The 12,312-nt window shown below is 33.6% G+C and overlaps 3 protein-coding genes across 5 annotated transcripts; 2 read left to right on the top strand and 1 right to left on the bottom strand.

The window, feature by feature from the left end:
- The first annotated feature begins 703 nt into the window (after positions 1-703).
- On the top strand, positions 704-3,146 carry LOC111882602 (uncharacterized). 3 transcript variants are annotated; one of them, XM_023878976.3, is made up of 9 exons: positions 704-915; positions 1,469-1,548; positions 1,624-1,799; positions 1,900-1,967; positions 2,054-2,155; positions 2,269-2,424; positions 2,535-2,627; positions 2,739-2,862; positions 2,967-3,146. In XM_023878976.3, exons 1-9 carry the CDS (start codon positions 841-843, stop codon positions 3,038-3,040), a joined length of 948 nt encoding a protein of 315 aa, XP_023734744.1. In that variant the 5' UTR covers positions 704-840; the 3' UTR covers positions 3,041-3,146. The 3 variants fall into 3 exon arrangements, with proteins under 3 accessions (XP_023734744.1, XP_023734746.1, XP_023734745.1); XM_023878977.3 differs by having other exon boundaries at positions 775-915; positions 1,333-1,548; XM_023878978.2 differs by lacking the exons at positions 1,469-1,548; positions 1,624-1,799 and having other exon boundaries at positions 705-915; positions 1,905-1,967.
- Positions 3,147-3,512: 366 nt separating this feature from the next.
- Positions 3,513-6,929, top strand: LOC111882590 (signal recognition particle 54 kDa protein, chloroplastic). The gene is made up of 15 exons (XM_052767328.1): positions 3,513-3,791; positions 3,884-4,019; positions 4,108-4,175; positions 4,269-4,370; positions 4,468-4,620; positions 4,737-4,814; positions 4,908-5,033; positions 5,134-5,236; positions 5,318-5,418; positions 5,498-5,635; positions 5,703-5,846; positions 5,941-6,016; positions 6,126-6,211; positions 6,320-6,445; positions 6,624-6,929. The coding sequence occupies exons 1-15, from the start codon at positions 3,642-3,644 to the stop codon at positions 6,726-6,728; spliced, it is 1,692 nt and encodes a 563-aa protein (XP_052623288.1). The 5' UTR covers positions 3,513-3,641; the 3' UTR covers positions 6,729-6,929.
- A 3,226-nt stretch (positions 6,930-10,155) lies between these two features.
- LOC111882605 (uncharacterized protein At3g28850) lies at positions 10,156-11,634 on the bottom strand. The gene has a single exon (XM_023878979.3). The coding sequence runs from the start codon at positions 11,524-11,526 to the stop codon at positions 10,393-10,395; it is 1,134 nt and encodes a 377-aa protein (XP_023734747.1). The 5' UTR covers positions 11,527-11,634; the 3' UTR covers positions 10,156-10,392.
- Between the last annotated feature and the right edge of the window lie 678 nt (positions 11,635-12,312).

A 12,312-nucleotide genomic window follows, 5' to 3' on the forward strand; every position in this document is an offset into this window, starting at 1 on the left:
TCTTAGCGACTTTGAAAGATTTTATTTTCTTAAATATATTATTGTTGCCACTACTTTACACCTCATTCATTTTCTAAGCTTTCATGTTACCCCCTTTAATATATATATATATATATATATATATATATATATATATATATATATATATATATATATATATATATATATATATATATATATATATATATATATATATATATGATTTTTCTATCCACCGACTTTATTTACGTTTGGGTATAAAACTTTTACGTTTTCATTCTTATTGAGTTATTTTTAAGTAATTTTTATGGCGTGGTTGTGGTTCCTGACTTTTATGTTTTGACAACTTAAGTCCTCTAAAGTTTATATACAAAACTTTGGTCCCTGATTTGTATGGGCAACTTAAGTCCTCTTAAACTTAAGTTTCTATACAAGACTTTGGTCCCTCATTTGTATGGGCACCTTAAGTCCTTTTAAAATTATATTGCTATTGTAAGTTACATCCATTACTGTGGTCGCAACGAGCAATCTTTAGTTTATATAAACTGACACTGTGCTAATTATCAGAATTTTTAGGGGGTGTTTAAATATAAAAAGAATAGATTGTTTATTGCTTATTGCTTAATCGCACCGCAACAAACAAATAAATATTTTTTTTAAATGATTATTGCTTATTCCAAAACAATAAACAAATAAATAATAGAAAATTTTCGGCACAAGGAGCGCTGATATTAACCCTCGTTTAACATAAGACAACAATCTCCACCTCCTCTCTTCTTCCGTCTGCTTCCTTTTGCTTCCATCGATTCTCCCAACAATCCCAGCCATTGGCCCATTGCGACCAAGTTTCATGGAGGGTCGATGATCAAGCTTCATCACCTCTATCGATCTTCCGTCTCGGCGCTTCTCTCACTTGTCAAAGCTTCACGTGTTCAGGTATTATTATGCTAGAATTTGTTGCCTATCGTGTTGATTATTATTCTGCTAGAATTCGTTTCATATTTTGGTGATTATTCTGCTAGGATTCGTTGCCTATCTTTTTGTTCTTGATTTTTATTTTCTGGTGTTCATAATTTGTATATTTTTTCCTAAGTTAACAACAGATTTTCTGATCATAGCACACCAACTGTTTGATTAAAGTCCTCAAAGAACTCAACAACCAATTTTTTTGTGTTAGATTATTGTTAAATTCATCATTTAAAATCTGTTATGATACAGGTAACAAAAGAAATAAGAATATGTTATAATTGATAGTTGAGTGGATTGAATATCGGAATCATTTTCTGAATTTGATGACTTCTACATCATATGCTAGCACTAAACAATTCGTAATGAGAATGACTTGTTGTCCAGTTGTAGTTGCACATCTTCCAGAAGAGTGGCATGAGTTGTTCAATTGTTATCCAAAGTTTAGCAAATAGTGGTAGCTGTATATCATATCATATCATCCACAGAGTTTAGCCATGGCAATTTGATGTTATTTATGTAGACGATGAAGATAAATTGCTTCAGTCACAGGATGTTTAATACTTCAACCCCCTTTTCACCCATAAAACTTCCATCTCAAATGTATGATTCAAATTTTCTTTTCTTTTCTTTTTCTCTAGTCTATTAATTTACTAACACATAAAGTTTGATCTTTAGGGAAACCCATCTTTGGTATGCATTACCAAATGAAGTGAAAAGTCAATCTTTACTAAATCAGTATGTTGACCTTCTATCACCACTTGAGAAAGACCACATTTTCAGCATTAGTGCCCTTCATCTTCAAAAAAGTGCTTTGTTAGCCCGTGCACTTGTTCGTACTACTATATCTAGATGTAATAATCCCTTCATGCTTGTGTTTATAAAATTATTATTATTTTTTTACTAATATATCATATAATTTGTAAAACTTACACAATATATCTTCATGACTAGATCAGATAGGCTCTCAAGTCAACCCAAGGTCTCTTGAGTTCAGAAAGAACCCCCATGGGAAACCCGAGGTTAGATTGGTCTTTTGTTTATCAATCAAGGCACCGTTTAGTCATTTACTAAAGTGTTGTTTCCTTTTTACTTAATGGGCGTTTAGGTAATTTGGCAAAATAGTGAAGATTGGCATCCACCACCTCTACATTTTAATCTCTCCCACACATCATCACTAATAGCATGTGGAGTGACCATTGACTCCCCAGTTTGTTTCCTTATCTTCTCATTATTTTCATTAAAAGTATCTTTTTTGAATTTTTTTTTGGTAAAACAGATACTAATGAGCTTATTTTGCATTCTTTTATTAAATAAATACAGATTGGTATTGATGTAGAGGATAAGCAAAGGACAATGAAAAACAATATATTATCATTTGCTAAACGATATTTCACTTTTGAAGAAGTGGAATTATTAAGTGCAATTTCAGACCCTGAAGTTCAACGCCATGAGTTTATTAAACTTTGGACACTAAAGGTTAGAAGCTACATTAAAGGACTTATTGCAAGAAATAGCAACATATTTTTAAATTTATTTATTTGTCCAAAATTCCTGATTCTAATTTCTAAGTAATAAATTAATTTCAGGAAGCGTATGTTAAAGCATTGGGAAGAGGGTTCTCAGGTGCTCCTTTTAGCACATTTACAATTAGGTTTAGGTCTGTGAATCCTGATTCTGAGGTATGCGATAGGAATATATTTCTTTTTTTAATTACTTCTAAATGCAATTAGTTAAATAAAAAAAAAAGGATGATTTGAGTATCTACTTAATTACTTGTTTGTTTCTGTTAGGATTCTGAGATAGTGATTGTGCCTTTAGAGAAGCCAAGTGAGCTTACAACTAATTGGCAATTTGCACAAGTTGAATTGGCTGGTTCTCACTATGCAGCCATTTGTAGGGAGAGCAATGGAGGAGGTGAGTATTTGTATTTTAGAAGTTATATCTATTTTATTGTTGGAGGGTATTTTAGTAAATATAATAACTAGTAACTAAACTTGTTGAGGTTGGATTTGATGTAGGGGCTCCAATGAAAGTGGTTGTGCGGAAGACGATTCCTCTTGTTGAAGAACACATTGTTTCAGAGATTGATTGACTTGATTATATTATTATTATTACAAAGTGGTCTAAAATTATAAAAACCTTGTAAATCAATGATTTGTTTCAACCTGTTATCAATGAAAGATGTTTGATACTGAAAACTTGTCCAAAAATGTAAATGCATTCGTTACATATAGTTTTCAAATCTGAATATATTTATCTTGCAAACAATATATTTAAATAAGGGTATATACATCCGTATTTGCTAATTTAGAAACCGAATGTTCTATGTCTACGGATAAAATTGTGTAAAAAATAATTTTATGTCTATTAATTTGGATTTAATTATACAATTTTCAATCTAAATCAAACCGAAAAAAATCAATTAATTAAGTGTTAATTTTATTTCAATTAATATTTCTCCGGTTCGGTAACTTCAAAAAGAAGTTTATGTGACCCGTTGATCCGAATACACATAGTATGGCGATTGGTGGAGCTTATCAAGGAAAACGGATAGAAGCGCTGGATTACACCTCACTATCTAGAATCTCTGTCTTCATTGTGGATAATAAAAACCAGACTCAAAATATCAATCCATACCCATCTCTCTCCAAAAACTCAAATTCTAGAGAGAGAGAACTCACCTCTGTCTTCCCATGGAAGCCTTAACTTTCTCCACAGTTGCTTCCCGCCATTTCTCCACAGCTTTCCCGAGAAAGACGCACCCCAACCACTCGGCTACATCATGGACTGGTTCAACTTCGCCGCACGCGCTCTCATTCCGCTTCAGTAATTCATCGTCCACGGTTAGGAGTCAGTTTAGTGTTCCAACAATAATTTGAGGTTATATATTGATTTGCTTTTTGTTGCAATGTTTGTTGTTTTTGGGTGGGGGAAGAGGGAGCTATGGGGAATTGTTAATTCGCAGAGAGTAATTCCGGTCAGGAGAGAGAAGCGCGGAGTAATCAGAGCAGAGATGTTTGGTCAGCTAACCAGTGGCCTTGAATCCGCCTGGAACAAGCTTAAGGGCGAAGGTTTTAGTTCCACCTTTTAGATTTCCATTACATTTTGTGTTATGAAATGCACAAATCACCACTGATAATGCTAATTTCTGTGCTTCAGAGGTCTTAACGAAGGAGAATATCGTGGAACCAATGAGGGACATTAGACGAGCTCTTCTGGAAGCAGATGTATGTGCTTCATCTGTATACGAACATGATTAATAAAAACAACAGTTCGTCTTTACTCTTTAGAGGTTAAGTTCTAATTTGGTTGGATTACAGGTTAGCCTTCCTGTTGTAAGAAGATTCGTTCAAACTGTAAGTGAACAAGCTGTCGGTGTTGGTGTGACTAGAGGAGTCAAACCAGATCAGCAATTGGTTAAAGTATGTGTTTTTGTTTTCTTCCATATTAAAGAATATTTATAAGAACATCATCTTCTCCAAAGTTCATAAACATATTGCTGGATTCTGTTTAACACAGATTGTAAGTGATGAACTCGTGAAGCTAATGGGAGGAGAGGTTTCTGAGTTAACTTTTGCAAAATCTGGCCCCACTGTTATCTTACTGGCTGGTCTACAAGGTGTTGGGAAGACAACTGTTAGTGCAAAATTAGCTTTGTACCTCAAGAAACAGGTGCACTTCAACTTAAACTTTAACCCCCTATATCTTTATTTTCAGCATCTGAAAACTTGTGTGCAGTTTCTTACCCTTTTTGGCCTTTGCAATTGTAATGTAAACAAAAATTATAGGGGAAGAGTTGCATGCTGATTGCTGGAGATGTATATAGACCAGCTGCAATTGATCAACTTGTTATTTTGGGTAAACAGGTATGAAGTCACTTTAACAAGTTTGATATTATTTCTCAATGAGTTTTTAGGGTCACTTAAAAGCTCATTCTGATAGATATAAGTTTGTGACAGGTGGATGTTCCTGTGTATGCAGTAGGGACTGATGTAAAACCAGCAGAAATAGCTAGACAAGGTCTTCAAGAGGCTAAAAAGAAGAATGTAGATGTGGTTATAATGGATACAGCAGGAAGACTTCAGGTTATAATTATATGACATGCCTTTTTAACCATTTCAGATATTAGAGAAGACAATTTTCTTCATTCATCTAACACAACACCCTTTACCTTTTTATTACCAGATAGACAAAAATATGATGGATGAATTGAAAGATGTGAAGAAAACATTGAATCCCACAGAAGTTTTGCTTGTTGTGGATGCAATGACAGGGCAAGAAGCTGCAGGTGTTTTGATTTTTGAAATCACTTATTATTTCATATAAACATGTGGCAATTTACCATACTACCCTTGGTGATAATTTTCAGCCTTGGTGACAACTTTCAACCTTGAAATTGGAATTACTGGAGCTATTCTAACTAAGCTAGATGGGGATTCAAGAGGTGGAGCAGCTCTAAGTGTTAAAGAGGTTGCTCTTTCTTTAACATTTGTTTTTTCTCAATTGATGTTTATTTGATATAAGATTTTGTTTAATTTTGTGATGTTAGGTGTCAGGAAAGCCAATTAAGCTTGTGGGACGAGGAGAGAGGATGGAGGATCTTGAACCCTTTTATCCTGATCGTATGGCAGGAAGGATCTTGGGAATGGGAGATGTTCTCTCATTTGTCGAGAAAGCACAAGAAGTTGTGAGTGTTAATATTAAAATGATGGATTTAAATAAAAGTGTTACTCTAAATCTAATTATGGGTGTAGATGAAACAAGAAGATGCTGAAGATTTACAGAAGAAGATCATGAGTGCAAAGTTTGACTTCAATGACTTTTTGAAGCAAACTCGTGCTGTTGCAAGGATGGGTTCCATGTCTCGTGTTCTTGGAATGATTCCTGGAATGGGAAAGGTTCATTAAGTCAAAAAGAAAATAAAAAGTTTGAACTTTTTTTTTTGTAGTGAAGAATTTCATTAATCATAACCATGTTGTGTTTGTTGGACAGGTTACTCCTGCCCAAATTCGAGAAGCAGAAAAGAGCTTACAAATAATGGAAGCCATGATTGAAGTGATGACACCAGGTTTTGTTTCTTTTCCTATCTAAATAATATATATATATATATATATATATATATTTTTTAGGTGAAAACTGAAAACAAAAATCCCTGGGTTTTTTTTTTTTTTTTCCAGAGGAAAGGGAGCAGCCTGAACTACTTGCAGAATCCCCTGCCAGAAGAAAGAGAATTGCTCAAGAATCTGGAAAGACCGAGCAGCAGGTATATAATATAAAATTTTGGTTTTGTGTCTTTTTATTTTCCATTGGTTATTTAAATTTAAAAATAAATTGAAAAAGAAAGGTGAAGGATATATTGGTTTTTTCGTAGGTGAGTCAACTTGTGGCTCAGCTATTTCAAATGCGTGTTCGGATGAAGAATTTGATGGGTGCAATGGAAGGCGGATCCGTTCCTGCACTAAGCAACCTTGAAGAGGCAATCAAATCCGAACAAAAGGTGCTCTTTTTTTTTTTTTCATTTTACTGGACTGTGACTGAGACTGATGTTAATAAGACAAAACCTGCAATTGTGTCCCACCTAGAAAGATGGGACACAGACTCACCCACTCTTTTATTTCTGCAAAAGATTGGGACTAGGACTGGGACTGATGATTTTGTTTTGCGTGTAATTTCAGGCACCTCCTGGGACTGCAAGGAGGAAGAGAAAATCGGAGTCGAGGAAACAATTTGCAGGGTCAGCAGGACGTCCAAATCCTCGTGGTTTTGGTGGAGGCAACTGAAGAAAATAATAATCTTTTTGGAGTAGTAGATAGAATATTAGATGATTTAGCCTTGAAAAGAGAAAGGTGTAAAGTAGTAGCAGCTCACGGATCTTGATCAGTTTTCGTGCAAAATTACATAAAAACCAATTGAAACAGCTTTTTAAGAACCAAAATATTGTTTATTTAAATCATGATATGGAACTGGGGCATGTTTTATAATTGGGTTGTGTCGAGATTCAAGAAGAGAAGGCACATTCGTCATTCTGTTGTCCCTAGTGGATGAAGGCTGAGTTTGTTTATTTCAGACGCTTATTGCGGTTTGATGCCCCCAATAAATATTTTTAAGTGTTTGGAAGGGGATAATAACTCTTTATTGAAATAAACAGTAATTTTTTTAATCATAAATGCTATCCCAAGCGGTAAGCTTAGTGGCAGCTTTTACCGGCAGTAATACCACCTCTCAACCAAATTTATTGTTGACGGTTATTTCCATTGGTGAACTCTCACCAATATCTCTTCATTCTTAGCGATGTAAACAATTTGTATGCATTAGGAAAATACAAAAGAGCGGTAGTTCTTAATATCCAATAACGAATAGACAGTTCTTAATATCCAATAAGGAATACAGAAGTAAACTCAATAGTTTCACCACATCCCACTCATAGATAAATTGTGGTAAAAATGATAAAAACGTATGTTTTTTTTTTTTTTTTTTTTTTTTTTTTTTTTTTTTAAATATTATTTTCGGAACTTGAATTAATTAAAAAAAATAATTAAAAACAAATTCCGTTTTTTTTATAAATACGTGAAATATTCTACTGACATATTCTAAAAAATAATTTTAAAATGCAGAATAAATGGAAAAATCTAAAAATTCTTTTTTTAAATATTATTTTCGGAACTTGAATTAACTAAAAAAAATAAAAAATAAATAAAAATAAATTCCATTTTTTTGAAAAATACGTGAAATATTCTAATAGAATATTACATTGTACATATTCTAAAAAATAATTTTAAAATTCAAAATAAATGGAAAAATCAAAAAAATTCTTTTTTTAAATATTATTTTCGGAACTTGAATTAACTAAAAAAAATAAAAAATAAATAAAAAAATGCGTCTCATGGTCTCACAAAATTAGACCGTCTCACATGAAATTAAAAAAATTGGAATTCGGCAATTCCTTTTGGATATATATATATATATATATATATATATATATATATATATATATATATATATATATATATATATATATATATATATATTCCAAAGGAATTGCCGAATTCCAATTTTTTAAACTTCATTACCATCTATTATAGAATAAGCACACCTCATTAATTCAACAATTTAATAAAGGGGAATGATACATTAGCCCTAGGATGTTTTACATATTTACTCATTCAGTCTTTTAAATAATTTCCGTGTTTTATAAGGGCATAAAGAGATGTTTACCTATTTTTTTAGTCGATTTTTTAGTCATTGTTACATGATATAACAGGTTTTATAAGCCACATCAGCAAACAATTTGAAAAAAAATTTCTTTTTCGCTTGTTTCTACATTTTTTTAGTCGATTTTTTAGTCTCTCTCTCTACATAGTAGAAAAAAAAAACTCACACATATCTTCTTCCATTGAAGCTCAGATACTATGGTTGCCCCACTCCCTCGATTTTTGTAAGTTTATGAGGATAGTCTTCAAGATTTTAGGATTGATCTAATCTCCATTGAAGTTATAAACCGGTCCAGATCTTCAACCACACCGATTGACTTGCTTATTGATTAGACTTTTCAGAGGTCGACATCATAAACATTATAAGACATGAATTTGACCATAGCGGTGATGCAACTGCCAGTACGAACTAGATGGTCCGTAGAAGAGATAACCTCGCTTCCAATTACGTCCTAATCGGTGATAATATTGTTCCGATTTGAGAAAATCCTTGAAATCAGATTTTACCTTCTTTTTCAGATCCGAACGGAACTCCGCCGTGATAGCGTCTCCCAGTTCATGTAAAGCTTCAGTTCCTTACATCTCTACTCATTACCTTCCAAAACTTTGTAAAGATGTTGAATATAAGATTGCAAAATCCTTTGCTTTTTGTGAAGGTTTCGTCCTTTAATTTTGTTGAATTTGTTTTTCCAGGAAACCTTAGCACCGAGAAAGGTGTAGAGGGAATGCCGTTTGGTTTCTTCCCTAAGATGAGGTTTGTGAAGTCGGAATCTTTAAAGTGGTTTATTACAGGAAATCTTAATTGTGACTTTTAAGTTTGACTACAGGAAATCTTAATTTTGACTTTTAAGTTTGACTATTTGGTTAACACTGTAGTGGGTTTAACTGTTATGAATAAAAAACATAAAATAAAGTTGATGTGGCTTATAAAACCTGTTTTATATCAGGTTGCAGTGACCAAAAAAACAGGTAAACATCTACTTTATGCCCCTATAAAACACATAAATTATTTAAGAGACTGAATAGACAATTATACAAACATGAACCTTAATATGTTAAAAAATAATAAAACCAAATATATAAACAAAGGTTTACAAAAATTAACAATAATTTATCAAGTTCGGCATTGTATAAATTCATATATATATTTTTTTCAAACTTCACTTTGACGGTTATAAATGGTGACATCACTATGATGTCAGAATCAGTTATGTTTTATAACCATATATTCAACCATTTATTTTGACGCCAAAATTGCATGTAACTGCCACCAACTACTTTTTTCTCCTGTATAAGAATATACTGCATGTTCCAGAAAACGGGTCACAAAATAACAATGTATTTTTGTGTTTTGAATTTGGAAGTGGCCTGATTTCCAAATTTTATCTCTTGGATATCCCAAATCAGATATAAAGGTCGAAATCACAGATTTTGAAAAGTGATTACTATTTCTTTGTACCCAAATTCTAATATGTATTTCTTCATACCCAAATTGGAGATGGGGCACACCTCATCTCCAATTTGGAGAAAATTTAAAAAAAAAAAAAAAAAAAAAAAAACTTTTTATAGTGCAAGGAAAGAAATAGCAAATGGGTATGAAGAAATACACAAGCATGCATTAAAAATTGTATTTTCACAGATAAATAAGGAATCGTAGATGGGTGACTAAGCAAATAAACTAGTTCTAAGGAACGATTACATTACATTTTAAAGCATGTTTAGTTTTAAAATTTTCAAATGTAATTATAAAAACTAAACATTTTATTTAAGTTGTGAATGCATAATGTTGACCAAATCTATGAATTGCGTCAAAAAGGATTATATTATCTACATTAATCAATATTCGATAAGATCTTTATTACAAGTTACAACGATATAATTTGAGAAACATTTTTCAAATTTCCAACGGTTTACATTTGGCTTTATCGAACAATAAGAAGTGAAAAAGTAAAACACATGTTAAAAAATAACCCACGCCCCTCAGACACAGGAGTCAAAAAGCAAACAAATAAGCATCAAAAGTTGAAACTTGTCAACTACATGTCCCGTTGACTAAAAAGTCAAACAAAACTCATATAATTTTAACAAATAAATATTTTGGCATAAAACCAAGTGACCTACAAATCCCCTAAAATTTCCTTGATTTATGACCAAAATGGTCAAAATTTAAGGATAAAAAAACATATTATGATTCTGTACTAACCTGCAAATTCGTCATGTCCAAACTTGTAATTTAACAACAAATGGGGCATTGAACCAACCCATTTTCATTGCAATCTACACACTTGATGCTCCTCCTCCCGTCGCCGCCTATCAACTTACAACTCCCATTGCACACCGTACACATCACAAACCGTACCCCACCACAACCCTTGCAGCCGGCATCCGCCGCCGCCACTGTTGGAATCCCATCTAGTAAAATCCCCAATTTACCCTCCTCCTCTAACTTCATTATTTCATCTGATCCACCGATCAATCTCCCTTTCACTAGTACGATCGGCACCTTCACTTGCTTCTTGCCTAATAGCAGCCTTAGTTCTTCCTTAAACCCTGAATCCATGGAGATATCACGTTCAATCATACGAACATGGTGTGATTCAATGATTCCACGAACGGTGTTACAGTCCTCATATGTTTTTCGGATTCCCCTCAATGTGGTGGTGTAAATCACCACCGCATCTTCACCGCCGGGAGGGGATTTCTTCTCGAGAGCCTCAAGTATCGAGTTTGATTCTATGGAGTTTCTTGATTTTTGACTTTTGGATGTTCCTGAAACCATCTTCTTGATCTGCTCTTTCTCTTGAAATTTCTTGTTCCCATTTGAATCAACAAACAATGGCCCGAGATTCCTCCTTCTTGCTGAGTTCAAACTTGAATCCACCGGCGATTCGAAGCCACTCTTCTTTGAGATCCTCAGATTCGGGGGTAAAGTTGACGCCTTTATGATCGTCGTCCTTGGACTAAACTCTGATTTCTGCGACCCAACTCTCTTATTTTCTTTGCCTGAAAACCTCTTTGACACCTTCGGAGAAGAGCCTATCTGATTCAAGAACTTCATCGGAGTTTTCACATCGATTTCCGGGAACCCACGTCGCAATTTGGGGCTTTTCTTCTCTGAAACTGGAATGGGTACCTGTGGTTCGTCTTCAAGATCCTTCATCAGCTCCCAAGTATTGATGATCTCTGGCGGCCCTTGGTGGGACCTTCTCGGCGGCGTTATCTTCTGTTGCGACGGCGTGATGGGTGGTGATGGTTGCTGATCTTTGTCGAGTTTCAGAGCACCGTAGGTTGAAGAAGTGAGGGAAACAACATGGTGGATCTCTTTTTTGAGATCTTTCTTGATGTGTTTGGAAGATACACAACCCATTTGACTAAGTGTGTGTGTGTGTGTTTGTGTTTGGTGTGATGTGGTGTGTGTGATTTGTGAAAGGGATTTGTTGGATGGATTTGGGATGTCTCGATGTTTGTTGCAGGGTAAGAAGTGTGAGTAACCGTTGGTGGATGTGAACGGTCCGAAATTTCAAATCTGGGAGTTTTTCAGGTTCACCCCCTCGTATCTTAGCATACTTACAATTAGGTACAATACAAAATTATTATGGTTTCCTTTTATACTTTGTTTGTTAAAAGAATCGTGGGTTTTTATTTAATTATAAATTTATATAATAATAATAATAATTTGTTCGATAAATTTCAAAGAATACAACTCAAAAAATCATATAGATTTATTAGTTTTTTGTTTGAGTAAATTACACAAATGGTCCCTACGGTTTTGGATAATTAGCGCGTTTTGTGTAATTTGCATGTTTGGTCTCTAACTTATCTTTTTAACTCGGAAGTTCTATAATGTTTATTTTTGTTATATATTTAGTCCCTACTGTTTGTTATTGCTATGCAGTTGGTCCCTGTTTTATCTAAAAAGACTATTATTTAAATATGAAAGATGGTGAGGTAGGTAAGGTGAGAGGAGGGGGATGAGTTGGGGATGTGTTTGTTTTAAATAAATTAAAAATCAAAGAAAAAAAATAGTATTTTTAGGTAAGACAAGGATCAAATGCGTAATAAAAACAAAAAGTATGGACCTTCCTAGAAAAAAATAAGTTAAAGACCAAATGCGTAAATTATCCTAAACCATAGGGACCATTCGTGTAATTTA

This window comes from Lactuca sativa, chromosome 9 (genome assembly GCF_002870075.4).
Source record: "Lactuca sativa cultivar Salinas chromosome 9, Lsat_Salinas_v11, whole genome shotgun sequence".
In the NCBI taxonomy this organism is placed as follows: domain Eukaryota; kingdom Viridiplantae; phylum Streptophyta; class Magnoliopsida; order Asterales; family Asteraceae; genus Lactuca; species Lactuca sativa.